Here is an 18,112-nt window from a genome sequence, read left to right as displayed (position 1 = left end):
TTAGGAGTAGTGCCATAACTTCCCGTCTCTTTGAAACGGATATCCACATTTCAAAAGAACATTCATCCAAAATGGGGTTGAACTAGTCAATCCGTACGAGGAACGCTACCAACATAAAAGCAAGAATAACTATTTATTAGAAATATTTTGATAACCCGTTAAGGCGTCCTAGGTAAAGAAGCCAACAATTTCTTGCAACAGCTCATTAACGGCAAATCGTTGCGATAAGTTTTCATTGATTGACATGTGCACCAAGAACGTTGCGGGTAGTAATATTCTAAATTGATTGACAGGTGTACCTAGATCTAAGCTAAGCGTCCCATGAAGATTATTCAAAGCAGGAAGTTACCTTGAAGTGAATTTTTTCAACCTATTTGACAACTACATTGAGACAAGCTATCTTGAGTTGACCAATTGCTTTTATACCTATTTCACCGCAATGCGGTTACATGTTTTTATTGTCTTAAGACAGCGATATTCTATGTTTTGATATCATTGCTTTTTATCGAGAGTAGGTGAATACATGTCTTTCTTACTGAAAAACGTTAAATGTTGCTAAAAGCATTTTTTCCTTACACATAAATTATTAACAGTTGTACTAAAACCGTCTCGGACATCCATATTTCGAAAAAACATTTATAAGAGGGGTTAGAACCAGTCTATACTTACAAGGAACGGTACCAGCATAAAAGCAAGACTAACTATTTAATAGAAATATTTCAATAGCCCATGAAAGCGTCCTGGGTAAAGAAGCCAACAATTTCTCGGCAAATCGTCGCGGAAAGTTTTCATTGATTGACATGTGCACCAATAACGTTGCGGGAAGTAATATTCTACCTTGATTGACAGGCGTACCTAGAACTAAGCTCATTAAGCGTCCCATGAAGATTATTAAAAGCAGGAAGTTATCTTGAAGTGAATTATTTTGACATGATTGACAACTACAATTGACATAAGCTATCTCGAGTTAACTATTGCTTTTATACCTATTTCGCAATGCGATTATATGTTTTATTTTCTCGGGAAAGCCACATTCTGTGCTTTAATAACATTAGTTCTTACCGGAGATAGGTGAATACATATACTTTTGTTTAAAGTACGATCGGGAAAATAGAATTTGGATGCTTACAGTATCCCGTCTTACCCTACTGTACCATATTTGTCAACCATTTTGAAATAAATACTATATTATAGAGGGCGCCATGCTTCGAGATAACTTCATATTCCAGAGAATTCTAAAAGACGCTTAATGATAACTTCCGGCAGCGATTTGCCGGTAATGAAGTGTTGCAAAAATTGTTGACAAGGCTCGTTGCTGCCACTGTGGGCGTATGTGTCCTTGGGCAAGCCACTAACGGCAAGCCACAAAGTAACATATATCCTATATATGGTAACTCGTCAGCTGACACGAGGTGTATTAACACTATTTTTATAACGTATCATTGTTATAACGTCTGTCGTTTTCCAGCAACGTGAGAATAAAGTTAGTTTCATTCATTCATTCATTTATTCGCTTCTTTATAAAACACGCTTTTGGGGCGATTGGTAATGTTTAAAATTACAACTCCAGTCCTTCGCCAGTAGTATACGGATTGTTTATAATTAAAAATTACGTTTCCAGTTCTCCAGCAAAATATACACACGTTGCCTGATATAGCTTTACAAACACACAAACACCACGACATATTCGGCGAGAGAACATAAGAAAAAAGCAGCCATTCCCCCAACCTTGGACGTTTAGTTTTTAACTTTTTTACTACTTTTGCCGTTTAATTAGAAAACGTCAGGTTGTGTGGATTCTGTAAAATTTTAAACAAAAAGCGTTTCACTGCCCAAAATAATGGCTGCTGGCCCGATTTCTGAACGTAATCAAGGTGAGTACGTTGACTAGTATTTAGATAATTGTGTTGGTTATTTTATTAAGCTGATATTCTCGTGAAAACTTGTTTTTGATTTTTTTATTCACATTTTCAGATGCTACTGTATACGTTGGAGGTTTAGACGAAAAAGTAGCAGAACCATTGCTGTGGGAACTGTTTCTACAAGCAGGAGTGGTGGTTAGCACTCATATGCCAAAGGTTAGTGTTTGTAAACTTGAATTTTAATATTCGTTTTTATTTTCAATGCCTTATTTAGTATTTGAGAATAAGCGACAATAAGCTTGTATGACAGTTTTCGTTTTTAAACCACATTTTTTGGCTAATGATAAATATAAAAACCTCATTTAACACTTGTAGCTAAAATGAAATAATAGCAGGTTAACAGCTAGAAATGTAGTTCAAGTCAGTCTGCAGAATATGTCCGTACCATTCCTGACGAGATCTCGCGCGTACAAGATGTTATTCCTGTGTCCCTGCGTGGTATAATTAAAAATCGGCATGCAAAGCATACATTTCCAAGCCACGTTAGAAAATCCTACCTAATTCAATATATAATATATATATATATATATACATACGTTTTTTTTATTCTTTAATTAGTTGGGTGCGTGGGACAAATCATGGCGTGCATAACCAAAAGTTTGTAAACAAAATCGCCCGTGCACCTGCCATACTCTGCAGACTGGGTTACAGGCTGGCACAGTTTTGGTCTTACATGTCATTGTGGAAGATTTATTTGCCATACCTTAAATAGCTTTTTTAGCAAAATGTATGTTAGCAGAACTTACCAAGATATGTTTTTAAGGGCATTTAATTTGCTGTAATTCCATTTTTTATTGTTTTAATTAATTGGATCTTAAAATTTACCATTTATATAGATATATATCGACTTATATAAAATATTTATTATAGGATATCGTAACAACGATTAAATTAATTAAAAAAATTGAAAAAATAAATTACCAGCAAATCGACAGTCGTTAAAACACCGTTTAAGTTTATAATAAATAAAAAACAATATATATATATTAAACATGTAATGTCACATTTAATTCGCAGGATCGTATATCTGGCAGCCACCAGGGTTATGGTTTCGTCGAATTTCTTGCAGAAGAAGATGCAGATTATGCGATAAAGATATTAAATATGATAAAACTATATGGGAAACCTATACGAGTGAATAAGGTTTGTAAGCTAACAAAATATTTTTACTACTAGTTAGGGACATAGGCGTCACATTATTTGGATTTTAATAAAAATTTTGGCCAAATTTTTTAAATGCAATTAGATACATTAAACACAGTTTTAAGCATAAGGAACTTCATTAATTAATATCTGCATTTGTATGCAAAATTATATGTGTCAAATACTGTACAGTTTTCTCCTGCTTGTTTGTATAGACACTTAATAGCAGGGTAACATTTTTACCATTTACCGTAAAGCTGTATTAAATATACTTGGCTTCTGCTGTAACTTTGCAAATCTAAGAAAATCACTGTTTTATGCATCTATAATAGGAAATACATATATATATTTATGCCAGAAGATCAGTGCCGGTGAAATATTATACATATATATATTTAACATATCTAGTAGCCTATATAGCCCTATACACTTGAAATAAACCTCAATTTTATTGTAATTTTTTGTATATATATACCCTTAAATAACACCTCAGTTTTTATTGACAAATTTTTTATATAGGCATCTTCACATCAAAAGAACTTGGATGTTGGCGCAAATCTTTTTATTGGAAACCTTGATCCTGAAATTGATGAAAAACTTTTATACGACACTTTCAGTGCATTTGGTGTTATACTTCAAACACCCAAGGTATGAACAGTGTACTACTATGTACTATTATATATAACATATTACATGTATTTTTTTGTTTTTGTTAAAAGTTGAACTTAATAATAATTAAACATGAATGGCTCATTTGTCTGGTAAGTGTAGCAACCACGCTTATTTTCTTCCAATTAAATGTAAAAATGTTTTTAACTGTAAGCGTGTTTTAACAACTGTTGTTTTGTTGCTATATCCTGTCTTTTCGTTTAAAATATTTTTAAATCTTCGCTACTGTCATCAAAAAGACAAATAAAGTTATTATTATTGGGGCATAAATTAACATATATGTGGTAAGTCGTGAGCGGGCACGAGGTATGAGAAACAGAACAGTAGGAACACTGTGCTATATTGACTGTCATTACCAAGCCATACAAGGAAAAATAATTTGCATTCATTCATTCCTAAACCAAAGCAAAATAACTTTTTGCACAGATCATGCGAGACCCAGACACAGGAAACTCAAAGGGTTATGCGTTCATAAACTTTGCGAGTTTTGAAGCTTCTGACGCTGCTATGGAAGCAATGAATGGACAACATCTCTGTAATCGTCCCATCAGTATTTCATACGCATTTAAAAAGGATTCAAAAGGAGAAAGGCATGGTGGAGCAGCAGGTATTTCTAGTTTTGTTCTATATATGAATGTGACAAGCAATGGGTTGTACAAGTTATCAACCATACATAAAACATCCCTTTAAAAAAAATCACCTACAAAATCACCCACAAGTGTAGGGTAACTCGTAGGCTGGTACAAGGTGTCTGAAACAGAACACCCGTGTTATAACGACTTTCGTTTTCCGGCCATGCAGGGATAATGCAAGTTACATTTTTCAAAGTAAGAGTGCAAAACCTAAGATGGCAGAATAGGCCTAACCTGGGATTTTTTCACACTGCCTTAATCCGCAAGCAATGAAACCAAAGAATGTGCAGTACCTTGTATTTTAAAAAGTAGGCGCTTATAAGTGTGAGGCCCAATAGTGTAGCTTGTTATGGAATATTGTAGGCTAGATTAGGTTTAGGACTGCAAATGCATTGCAGTTATTACTTAAGAATATTAGGTTAGTGTTTCTTTACCTTTAGTAATGTGTAATGGCTATTCCATCTCACATTTCTTTTACTATTCTGTAATGGCTACCACCTACCACTGGTGGTACTGTCCATTTTTCATTTCAAAATTAGTCGCCTCTTCTTAAAATGCAGTAACCATCCATTATTTTGTGTATTGCAAACTAAATTATGAATGTTAAAAACAAAAAATTTAAATTTTGAAGTTACTTTACTAATAAAATAAGTCACACTTAAAGTATAAACTGTATAATACAACAAGACCTACTTAAAAACTTATGTTTTAAACTCTTTAAATTGCAAAAATTATACATTAAATATTTAAAATGTAATTTTTTCATAAAATTTGTTAAATCTGTACATTGAACTTTTTAGAGAGACTCCTAGCAGTGCAGAACCCACTGTCACAAGCTGACAGACCTCACACGATGTTTGCTGATGCTCCAAGTGAGATGCCCACCCCGTTAGACCTCGCACACATGGATATGGGTAAGATATTTTTCAATTTAATGCCAAAAATTGTTGAGTAAAAATTTATGCAGTATAATAACCCTATTCGGAATTGAAGTATTTTTATTTTTATAAGTATTAAAACAAAATTTTTCACAGATGTTTTAAAATTACATAAATAATTAAAACACAATTAAATAACCGAAACTACCGAATTTAAGTCATTTTTTTTTTATTTCAGGAATGCCTCCACCCCCCATGTCTATGCCAGGCATGCCACCTATTGGGCCACCTATGTTACCCCCCATGGGTATGCCCCCTGGCCCCATGCCGCCCCACCCACCCATGGGACTTCCCCCAATGCATGGAGGGCCCCCTATGCCCCCTTCGTCAATGGACCAGTCTGGTCCTATGAACAACCAAATGAATTGGGGCAACCCAGGCATGGGTCCTCCTAATATGATGCCCAACAATGGACCCCCAATGGGAATGGGTAAGAAAACATTTTTAATAAAAATATATCTATAATTTTTTGTTCAATTTACTAAAAACAAAATGTTGCTTGCCCAAGGACACATATGTTGTTAATATTATTAGTACCAGTATCGAGCTTTGAAACCCGTGTCTTATGTTAACATTACTAGCACCCAACCCAAAGCCACGAACTAGACTACAAATCTGACAATACTGGTCCAACTAAATTAAAACAAAAATAAAGTCATTTCCCAGTTCCCACTATTGTACGAGTTGTGTTTTTACTTACACTTTTCTTCCAATTGAATCTTAATTTGTTTTGATTAAATGCAACGAATATAAGTTCACTTTATTATATTGTGGGTTTAGGCAGCCAAGATTTTGTTTGACATTTTACTCAAGTAGCTTTTACCTGCAGCGTGTGTATAATGACTGTCGTTTTGCTGCTAATTCCCTCTTCTAAGCTCTGTTAATTAATTCTTCTGACCTTCGTTACTGTATTTCAAACAGATAATAAAATATTATGTTTTATTAAATAAAAATTTCTAAATATCACCTTAATTTTTTGCAGGTGGTCCAAGAATGGGTAACCAATTCCAACCTCGAGGCCCCCCACCCCCTATGGGGCCTCCGATGGGCCCCCCGATGCCATGGGGCCCGCCCCAAAATATGTTCGACGGGGGTATGCATGGTCCCCCAATGCGGGGTCCACCCCCGAATATGGGGGGTCCACCCATGCATAATATGATGCAGAGATGAGTTTTAGGCGTTCATTGTTGAGGAACAACTTACATTATGACGTCATAGTAACTCTGCTGATCGTTTTACTTCATTGGAAAATTTCAGTTCGAATTTTCGAGTAAATTGTGAATGTAATGATGTGATAATAAAAAAGACGAGCGACTCGATTGTGCATGTTCTGTAGTCGACACATATAAAAACAGAAGTGCGTATTTACTGTTTTATCAGCTACAAATAAAGTTACGCAAGTAAATTCTTTCTTGTTCCAAGTAAGTTTGTTTTGGATGAAATTTGTTAAGCGGCCAAACAACCGACGTATTACATACATCAAAATAAAAAAGTTTTTCACGTTTTTTAAAATTCTCGCGAGTAAGGGCATCATATCGGTAAGCAAGCCAGTCGCTGTTTTTTTCATAGCCGGGGTTTATGACTCTCGTTGATTTCGATAAATGAACCGAACATTCTGTCGTAGTTGGTTCAGTCGTATTGTGGCGTCCCGAATTCCCCGCATACGATGACTGAATAAAGATGGTCTGTAGTATATGATGTGTAAACCTTGATTAAAAACAAAAACAACCCTTTTGCTGTGCAGGAGCAATCGTATCTAACACGTCACTCATGTAAGTAAGTGTGGTGGTCTTTTATTCTGTAATGGTGGGCCACAAGCTTGGTAGTAAAACCGAGCTTAGAGATAACCTTATAATGGGTTGAGATAAAATTGTACATTTTTTCATTCTCTTTTTTCCCTCCATTTGGTAGGAAACAGAGAACATTTATATGTCGTATGTATACAGTATATAAATAGTCTTATAACTCTAAAAGAGATTTGTAAATTGTTTAAAACGCGATCAGGTCAATATGAGATATTATGTGTTAAATGTATATCCCATTTTACCCTACAGTACTCTACGTCTGCTCATAAATTTTGAATTTAGTAAAGTTTTTCTTAGTGCACATACCAAGGGTATGCAAGACGTTTCTTACACCCCAATATCTTTGATTATAGGCATTCATATCTCGTTTCCACGTAAAGCAAAAAGTAATTATAAATTGGTATGAAACTTCCTTAGGGCTTATACACATATTCGCCTACGCGTTCGTAGGTATCTTGTAATCAACCTACTGCCTACGCATGTTTACAGCTTATAAGATAAGAAAGAAATGCACTTCTAGTCATTTACTTGTATATAGTGCTAATAGATGTGCCCAATATTGCAGGAAGCCGCGCCATAGGAGAAAAACGAGGTCCCCGTTTGCTAAAATTTTGCTGTTCTTATGAATTACAGTACAGGCTTTAGTAGAGCTATAATGTTGAGTTATATATTTCTCGCTGTCTTTTTAGCTCTTGCAGTAAATGTAAACTCAATTCAAAACTTTGATTGCGACTTCTCTAGCGGAACATTGTGTCCAGGTAAAAATGTAAAAAGTTATAATTTTTTTACTTCTTTAAGTAAAATACGACGCCAAAAAGACCTAAAGGGTTATATGCTTTAAAATAAATAAAAATACATATTTTGTCAAAATTTGTAAAGTGTCATTATTTTAATTTTGAAGATGTATCTATGATACGGTTAGGAATGCCCTATCAACAAAAAGGGCGCTGGAATAAACTATATTTTTTGCAGTCGTTTGATACCGCAGTATTAAGTTTATGTATGACAAACTTTGCAATGTTTATATTATAACTACTGTACAAATATTTTAAATACGATAGCACGTTTGTATACAACGTAATTATATTTTACCTTGGGGCTATGTTTTTATAATATAGCTTCTTTGGTTTTATAGAATTTGCGACACCAATGTTATCAGATCGGTTTATAGCCTACAAGATTCTAAATTCTGTGGGATAGCCTATATAAAAGTGTCCAGGTGTTGATTAAGCCGGTAAACATCTTGTTCTAGTCACAGCGTCTATGTTATTAAACATTGGATTTTTATAACCTGAAACTTTTTTGCCAATTTTAAAAACACGTTTTTTCGGTAAGTTTTATATTTACCGATCTGTACATGTACAATGTACATGGACACAAAACTTAATCAATTTGTATAACGACCGCTTTATTCCACAACACATAATTTAGGTATTTTATATAGTAGGGTAGGGGAAGATGGGACACCTTTTATTCTAACTTCTTGTCACATTTGGTAGTAAACAATAACAATTAAAGAATTATAAAAACCTTATTCAACGACTCCCATAAGCCATTGTTAATTGTTTAAAACACGATCAGGGCATTTAAATAAATGTGTTGCCCCAGGTGTCCCATTTCCCCCACTTACTATACTATTCTCGTTTTATCCAACCGCAGGTACTTACCTGGCCTCAAACACTTAATTAGAAATCGTAATAAGTAGTAAGGTTCGTCAGTAACATTGCGCGATGGCTCCATCTGCATACGTCATATATATTGCGGCACCGGCGAAGTAAAACAAAAGCGATTATGTCTTATACTATTCGTCATATAGTACTGTGGAGTAAGATAGAATACTTTTTAGCACAAAATCTCATATTTCCTGATTGTGTTTGAAGAATAATTAACGCACTTTTAGAGTCACGGTGCTACACGATTATACATTTGTGTAGACTACATAATCGTTGTTTACTCCCAAACGGAACAAGGAAAAGGAATGAATGACCTGCCCAATTTTACCCAAACCTACTATAACCTGAAGTTTGTTTCCGACACCTTGTGTCCGCTTACGGGTTTCTATTGCATAATTGTGTTTCTTTTTCGTTTTTTTTTTCTGTAAACTTAGGTTAGTAATGTGAACTATCCAACAGTGAACACATGGTTAACAGTCTTACATTTTACAAGATCTTAAAAGCTACCATTAGTAGCAGCAAAAAGCATCATCGCAAGTTGAACCCCCAAGTTGCGAGCGCTCTAAACACTGTTTCACAAAGGCTGCGTTACTATTATCGTGTTTGTGGCCTATAGCATGGCCTAATTATGCAAACATATCCAATAAGTACAGCTTGTTTGTGAAACTATAGATACTCCAAAAACTATAGATACTCCAATACGTATAAGAGTATCTATGGTGAAACAGTTGGATTCTTGGTACCGAAATTAATAAAAGATTACTAGAGAAAAAGCGTAAAAAAGAGAAGGTAAACAAAAAAGGTATTTAGACTGGCGCCAAATTTGAAAGTCAGTTAAAAGATACATGTCCCATCAAGTTGCAAGGGTGTATTTTGTAGTTAAAAACATTATCATTAAACACCAAACCATACATTCATTATTATTTGGTGCTAGTAAAGAATCCTCCTCCACCTTATTTGCTAACCCCTAAAACTAACACCCTAATAACCACCAACCTGAAACACTTTTCACCAGCCTATTCTTGTATGTACCAAAGGATTTTTCACTAGTGCCTGTTATTCAGCAACAGGTGACAAAAACAAAAAGGTGTTTGAATTGCTTCAATATGTGTTACTGCACTGACCCACCCCCGAATATGGGGGGTCCACCCATGCATAATATGATGCAGAGATGAGTTTTAGGCGTTCATTGTTGAGGAACAACTTACATTATGACGTCATAGTAACTCTGCTGATCGTTTTACTTCATTGGAAAATTTCAGTTCGAATTTTCGAGTAAATTGTGAATGTAATGATGTGATAATAAAAAAGACGAGCGACTCGATTGTGCATGTTCTGTAGTCGACACATATAAAAACAGAAGTGCGTATTTACTGTTTTATCAGCTACAAATAAAGTTACGCAAGTAAATTCTTTCTTGTTCCAAGTAAGTTTGTTTTGGATGAAATTTGTTAAGCGGCCAAACAACCGACGTATTACATACATCAAAATAAAAAAGTTTTTCACGTTTTTTAAAATTCTCGCGAGTAAGGGCATCATATCGGTAAGCAAGCCAGTCGCTGTTTTTTTCATAGCCGGGGTTTATGACTCTCGTTGATTTCGATAAATGAACCGAACATTCTGTCGTAGTTGGTTCAGTCGTATTGTGGCGTCCCGAATTCCCCGCATACGATGACTGAATAAAGATGGTCTGTAGTATATGATGTGTAAACCTTGATTAAAAACAAAAACAACCCTTTTGCTGTGCAGGAGCAATCGTATCTAACACGTCACTCATGTAAGTAAGTGTGGTGGTCTTTTATTCTGTAATGGTGGGCCACAAGCTTGGTAGTAAAACCGAGCTTAGAGATAACCTTATAATGGGTTGAGATAAAATTGTACATTTTTTCATTCTCTTTTTTCCCTCCATTTGGTAGGAAACAGAGAACATTTATATGTCGTATGTATACAGTATATAAATAGTCTTATAACTCTAAAAGAGATTTGTAAATTGTTTAAAACGCGATCAGGTCAATATGAGATATTATGTGTTAAATGTATATCCCATTTTACCCTACAGTACTCTACGTCTGCTCATAAATTTTGGATTTAGTAAAGTTTTTCTTAGTGCACATACCAAGGGTATGCAAGACGTTTCTTACACCCCAATATCTTTGATTATAGGCATTCATATCTCGTTTCCACGTAAAGCAAAAAGTAATTATAAATTGGTATGAAACTTCCTTAGGGCTTATACACATATTCGCCTACGCGTTCGTAGGTATCTTGTAATCAACCTACTGCCTACGCATGTTTACAGCTTATAAGATAAGAAAGAAATGCACTTCTAGTCATTTACTTGTATATAGTGCTAATAGATGTGCCCAATATTGCAGGAAGCCGCGCCATAGGAGAAAAACGAGGTCCCCGTTTGCTAAAATTTTGCTGTTCTTATGAATTACAGTACAGGCTTTAGTAGAGCTATAATGTTGAGTTATATATTTCTCGCTGTCTTTTTAGCTCTTGCAGTAAATGTAAACTCAATTCAAAACTTTGATTGCGACTTCTCTAGCGGAACATTGTGTCCAGGTAAAAATGTAAAAAGTTATAATTTTTTTACTTCTTTAAGTAAAATACGACGCCAAAAAGACCTAAAGGGTTATATGCTTTAAAATAAATAAAAATACATATTTTGTCAAAATTTGTAAAGTGTCATTATTTTAATTTTGAAGATGTATCTATGATACGGTTAGGAATGCCCTATCAACAAAAAGGGCGCTGGAATAAACTATATTTTTTGCAGTCGTTTGATACCGCAGTATTAAGTTTATGTATGACAAACTTTGCAATGTTTATATTATAACTACTGTACAAATATTTTAAATACGATAGCACGTTTGTATACAACGTAATTATATTTTACCTTGGGGCTATGTTTTTATAATATAGCTTCTTTGGTTTTATAGAATTTGCGACACCAATGTTATCAGATCGGTTTATAGCCTACAAGATTCTAAATTCTGTGGGATAGCCTATATAAAAGTGTCCAGGTGTTGATTAAGCCGGTAAACATCTTGTTCTAGTCACAGCGTCTATGTTATTAAACATTGGATTTTTATAACCTGAAACTTTTTTGCCAATTTTAAAAACACGTTTTTTCGGTAAGTTTTATATTCACCGATCTGTACATGTACAATGTACATGGACACAAAACTTAATCAATTTGTATAACGACCGCTTTATTCCACAACACATAATTTAGGTATTTTATATAGTAGGGTAGGGGAAGATGGGACACCTTTTATTCTAACTTCTTGTCACATTTGGTAGTAAACAATAACAATTAAAGAATTATAAAAACCTTATTCAACGACTCCCATAAGCCATTGTTAATTGTTTAAAACACGATCAGGGCATTTAAATAAATGTGTTGCCCCAGGTGTCCCATTTCCCCCACTTACTATACTATTCTCGTTTTATCCAACCGCAGGTACTTACCTGGCCTCAAACACTTAGTTAGAAATCGTAATAAGTAGTAAGGTTCGTCAGTAACATTGCGCGATGGCTCCATCTGCATACGTCATATATATTGCGGCACCGGCGAAGTAAAACAAAAGCGATTATGTCTTATACTATTCGTCATATAGTACTGTGGAGTAAGATAGAATACTTTTTAGCACAAAATCTCATATTTCCTGATTGTGTTTGAAGAATAATTAACGCACTTTTAGAGTCACGGTGCTACACGATTATACATTTGTGTAGACTACATAATCGTTGTTTACTCCCAAACGGAACAAGGAAAAGGAATGAATGACCTGCCCAATTTTACCCAAACCTACTATAACCTGAAGTTTGTTTCCGACACCTTGTGTCCGCTTACGGGTTTCTATTTGCATAATTGTGTTTCTTTTTCGTTTTTTTTTCTGTAAACTTAGGTTAGTAATGTGAACTATCCAACAGTGAACACATGGTTAACAGTCTTACATTTTACAAGATCTTAAAAGCTACCATTAGTAGCAGCAAAAAGCATCATCGCAAGTTGAACCCCCAAGTTGCGAGCGCTCTAAACACTGTTTCACAAAGGCTGCGTTACTATTATCGTGTTTGTGGCCTATAGCATGGCCTAATTATGCAAACATATCCAATAAGTACAGCTTGTTTGTGAAACTATAGATACTCCAAAAACTATAGATACTCCAATACGTATAAGAGTATCTATGGTGAAACAGTTGGATTCTTGCTACCGAAATTAATAAAAGATTACTAGAGAAAAAGCGTAAAAAAGAGAAGGTAAACAAAAAAGGTATTTAGACTGGCGCCAAATTTGAAAGTCAGTTAAAAGATACATGTCCCATCAAGTTGCAAGGGTGTATTTTGTAGTTAAAAACATTATCATTAAACACCAAACCATACATTCATTATTATTTGGTGCTAGTAAAGAATCCTCCTCCACCTTATTTGCTAACCCCTAAAACTAACACCCTAATAACCACCAACCTGAAACACTTTTCACCAGCCTATTCTTGTATGTACCAAAGGATTTTTCACTAGTGCCTGTTATTCAGCAACAGGTGACAAAAACAAAAAGGTGTTTGAATTGCTTCAATATGTGTTACTGCACTGACCCACCCCCGAATATGGGGGGTCCACCCATGCATAATATGATGCAGAGATGAGTTTTAGGCGTTCATTGTTGAGGAACAACTTACATTATGACGTCATAGTAACTCTGCTGATCGTTTTACTTCATTGGAAAATTTCAGTTCGAATTTTCGAGTAAATTGTGAATGTAATGATGTGATAATAAAAAAGACGAGCGACTCGATTGTGCATGTTCTGTAGTCGACACATATAAAAACAGAAGTGCGTATTTACTGTTTTATCAGCTACAAATAAAGTTACGCAAGTAAATTCTTTCTTGTTCCAAGTAAGTTTGTTTTGGATGAAATTTGTTAAGCGGCCAAACAACCGACGTATTACATACATCAAAATAAAAAAGTTTTTCACGTTTTTTAAAATTCTCGCGAGTAAGGGCATCATATCGGTAAGCAAGCCAGTCGCTGTTTTTTTCATAGCCGGGGTTTATGACTCTCGTTGATTTCGATAAATGAACCGAACATTCTGTCGTAGTTGGTTCAGTCGTATTGTGGCGTCCCGAATTCCCCGCATACGATGACTGAATAAAGATGGTCTGTAGTATATGATGTGTAAACCTTGATTAAAAACAAAAACAACCCTTTTGCTGTGCAGGAGCAATCGTATCTAACACGTCACTCATGTAAGTAAGTGTGGTGGTCTTTTATTCTGTAATGGTGGGCCACAAGCTTGGTAGTAAAACCGAGCTTAGAGATAACCTTATAATGGGTTGAGATAAAATTGTACATTTTTTCATTCTCTTTTTTCCCTCCATTTGGTAGGAAACAGAGAACATTTATATGTCGTATGTATACAGTATATAAATAGTCTTATAACTCTAAAAGAGATTTGTAAATTGTTTAAAACGCGATCAGGTCAATATGAGATATTATGTGTTAAATGTATATCCCATTTTACCCTACAGTACTCTACGTCTGCTCATAAATTTTGGATTTAGTAAAGTTTTTCTTAGTGCACATACCAAGGGTATGCAAGACGTTTCTTACACCCCAATATCTTTGATTATAGGCATTCATATCTCGTTTCCACGTAAAGCAAAAAGTAATTATAAATTGGTATGAAACTTCCTTAGGGCTTATACACATATTCGCCTACGCGTTCGTAGGTATCTTGTAATCAACCTACTGCCTACGCATGTTTACAGCTTATAAGATAAGAAAGAAATGCACTTCTAGTCATTTACTTGTATATAGTGCTAATAGATGTGCCCAATATTGCAGGAAGCCGCGCCATAGGAGAAAAACGAGGTCCCCGTTTGCTAAAATTTTGCTGTTCTTATGAATTACAGTACAGGCTTTAGTAGAGCTATAATGTTGAGTTATATATTTCTCGCTGTCTTTTTAGCTCTTGCAGTAAATGTAAACTCAATTCAAAACTTTGATTGCGACTTCTCTAGCGGAACATTGTGTCCAGGTAAAAATGTAAAAAGTTATAATTTTTTTACTTCTTTAAGTAAAATACGACGCCAAAAAGACCTAAAGGGTTATATGCTTTAAAATAAATAAAAATACATATTTTGTCAAAATTTGTAAAGTGTCATTATTTTAATTTTGAAGATGTATCTATGATACGGTTAGGAATGCCCTATCAACAAAAAGGGCGCTGGAATAAACTATATTTTTTGCAGTCGTTTGATACCGCAGTATTAAGTTTATGTATGACAAACTTTGCAATGTTTATATTATAACTACTGTACAAATATTTTAAATACGATAGCACGTTTGTATACAACGTAATTATATTTTACCTTGGGGCTATGTTTTTATAATATAGCTTCTTTGGTTTTATAGAATTTGCGACACCAATGTTATCAGATCGGTTTATAGCCTACAAGATTCTAAATTCTGTGGGATAGCCTATATAAAAGTGTCCAGGTGTTGATTAAGCCGGTAAACATCTTGTTCTAGTCACAGCGTCTATGTTATTAAACATTGGATTTTTATAACCTGAAACTTTTTTGCCAATTTTAAAAACACGTTTTTTCGGTAAGTTTTATATTCACCGATCTGTACATGTACAATGTACATGGACACAAAACTTAATCAATTTGTATAACGACCGCTTTATTCCACAACACATAATTTAGGTATTTTATATAGTAGGGTAGGGGAAGATGGGACACCTTTTATTCTAACTTCTTGTCACATTTGGTAGTAAACAATAACAATTAAAGAATTATAAAAACCTTATTCAACGACTCCCATAAGCCATTGTTAATTGTTTAAAACACGATCAGGGCATTTAAATAAATGTGTTGCCCCAGGTGTCCCATTTCCCCCACTTACTATACTATTCTCGTTTTATCCAACCGCAGGTACTTACCTGGCCTCAAACACTTAGTTAGAAATCGTAATAAGTAGTAAGGTTCGTCAGTAACATTGCGCGATGGCTCCATCTGCATACGTCATATATATTGCGGCACCGGCGAAGTAAAACAAAAGCGATTATGTCTTATACTATTCGTCATATAGTACTGTGGAGTAAGATAGAATACTTTTTAGCACAAAATCTCATATTTCCTGATTGTGTTTGAAGAATAATTAACGCACTTTTAGAGTCACGGTGCTACACGATTATACATTTGTGTAGACTACATAATCGTTGTTTACTCCCAAACGGAACAAGGAAAAGGAATGAATGACCTGCCCAATTTTACCCAAACCTACTATAACCTGAAGTTTGTTTCCGACACCTTGTGTCCGCTTACGGGTTTCTATTTGCATAATTGTGTTTCTTTTTCGTTTTTTTTTCTGTAAACTTAGGTTAGTAATGTGAACTATCCAACAGTGAACACATGGTTAACAGTCTTACATTTTACAAGATCTTAAAAGCTACCATTAGTAGCAGCAAAAAGCATCATCGCAAGTTGAACCCCCAAGTTGCGAGCGCTCTAAACACTGTTTCACAAAGGCTGCGTTACTATTATCGTGTTTGTGGCCTATAGCATGGCCTAATTATGCAAACATATCCAATAAGTACAGCTTGTTTGTGAAACTATAGATACTCCAAAAACTATAGATACTCCAATACGTATAAGAGTATCTATGGTGAAACAGTTGGATTCTTGCTACCGAAATTAATAAAAGATTACTAGAGAAAAAGCGTAAAAAAGAGAAGGTAAACAAAAAAGGTATTTAGACTGGCGCCAAATTTGAAAGTCAGTTAAAAGATACATGTCCCATCAAGTTGCAAGGGTGTATTTTGTAGTTAAAAACATTATCATTAAACACCAAACCATACATTCATTATTATTTGGTGCTAGTAAAGAATCCTCCTCCACCTTATTTGCTAACCCCTAAAACTAACACCCTAATAACCACCAACCTGAAACACTTTTCACCAGCCTATTCTTGTATGTACCAAAGGATTTTTCACTAGTGCCTGTTATTCAGCAACAGGTGACAAAAACAAAAAGGTGTTTGAATTGCTTCAATATGTGTTACTGCACTGACCCACCCCCGAATATGGGGGGTCCACCCATGCATAATATGATGCAGAGATGAGTTTTAGGCGTTCATTGTTGAGGAACAACTTACATTATGACGTCATAGTAACTCTGCTGATCGTTTTACTTCATTGGAAAATTTCAGTTCGAATTTTCGAGTAAATTGTGAATGTAATGATGTGATAATAAAAAAGACGAGCGACTCGATTGTGCATGTTCTGTAGTCGACACATATAAAAACAGAAGTGCGTATTTACTGTTTTATCAGCTACAAATAAAGTTACGCAAGTAAATTCTTTCTTGTTCCAAGTAAGTTTGTTTTGGATGAAATTTGTTAAGCGGCCAAACAACCGACGTATTACATACATCAAAATAAAAAAGTTTTTCACGTTTTTTAAAATTCTCGCGAGTAAGGGCATCATATCGGTAAGCAAGCCAGTCGCTGTTTTTTTCATAGCCGGGGTTTATGACTCTCGTTGATTTCGATAAATGAACCGAACATTCTGTCGTAGTTGGTTCAGTCGTATTGTGGCGTCCCGAATTCCCCGCATACGATGACTGAATAAAGATGGTCTGTAGTATATGATGTGTAAACCTTGATTAAAAACAAAAACAACCCTTTTGCTGTGCAGGAGCAATCGTATCTAACACGTCACTCATGTAAGTAAGTGTGGTGGTCTTTTATTCTGTAATGGTGGGCCACAAGCTTGGTAGTAAAACCGAGCTTAGAGATAACCTTATAATGGGTTGAGATAAAATTGTACATTTTTTCATTCTCTTTTTTCCCTCCATTTGGTAGGAAACAGAGAACATTTATATGTCGTATGTATACAGTATATAAATAGTCTTATAACTCTAAAAGAGATTTGTAAATTGTTTAAAACGCGATCAGGTCAATATGAGATATTATGTGTTAAATGTATATCCCATTTTACCCTACAGTACTCTACGTCTGCTCATAAATTTTGGATTTAGTAAAGTTTTTCTTAGTGCACATACCAAGGGTATGCAAGACGTTTCTTACACCCCAATATCTTTGATTATAGGCATTCATATCTCGTTTCCACGTAAAGCAAAAAGTAATTATAAATTGGTATGAAACTTCCTTAGGGCTTATACACATATTCGCCTACGCGTTCGTAGGTATCTTGTAATCAACCTACTGCCTACGCATGTTTACAGCTTATAAGATAAGAAAGAAATGCACTTCTAGTCATTTACTTGTATATAGTGCTAATAGATGTGCC

General features: G+C 34.9%; 1 protein-coding gene and 1 long non-coding RNA gene across 2 annotated transcripts; one reads left to right on the top strand and one right to left on the bottom strand.

Annotated features, from left to right (window-relative positions):
- The first annotated feature begins 1,713 nt into the window (after positions 1-1,713).
- Positions 1,714-6,623, top strand: LOC149741519 (splicing factor 3B subunit 4-like). Its single transcript, XM_089893839.1, has 8 exons — positions 1,714-1,874; positions 1,975-2,078; positions 2,940-3,065; positions 3,585-3,713; positions 4,161-4,341; positions 5,167-5,280; positions 5,483-5,734; positions 6,287-6,623. The coding sequence occupies exons 1-8, from the start codon at positions 1,841-1,843 to the stop codon at positions 6,472-6,474; spliced, it is 1,128 nt and encodes a 375-aa protein (XP_089749965.1). The 5' UTR covers positions 1,714-1,840; the 3' UTR covers positions 6,475-6,623.
- Positions 6,599-18,109, bottom strand: LOC149741518 (uncharacterized). The gene is made up of 2 exons (XR_016387377.1): positions 8,777-18,109; positions 6,599-6,989 (listed from the first exon to the last, which is right to left on the bottom strand). It is a non-coding gene; the product is annotated as an uncharacterized LOC149741518 (long non-coding RNA).
- Positions 18,110-18,112: the final 3 nt, after the last annotated feature.

Source organism: Ciona robusta, chromosome 1 (assembly GCF_009617815.1).
Source record: "Ciona robusta chromosome 1, ASM961781v2".
In the NCBI taxonomy this organism is placed as follows: domain Eukaryota; kingdom Metazoa; phylum Chordata; class Ascidiacea; order Phlebobranchia; family Cionidae; genus Ciona; species Ciona robusta.
Note: the sequence above shows the minus strand (reverse complement) of the source record. Positions and strands in the feature narration are given on the sequence as shown.

Bases quoted from the DNA above. Each gene is read 5' to 3' on its own strand.
- LOC149741519 (XM_089893839.1), top strand. From the start codon at position 1,841: ATGGCTGCTGGCCCGATTTCTGAACGTAATCAAG. The intron at 2,079-2,939 runs GTTAGTGTTTGT...TTTAATTCGCAG, and splicing joins TTAGCACTCATATGCCAAAG to GATCGTATATCTGGCAGCCA. The intron at 5,281-5,482 runs GTAAGATATTTT...TTTTTATTTCAG, and splicing joins CCTCGCACACATGGATATGG to GAATGCCTCCACCCCCCATG.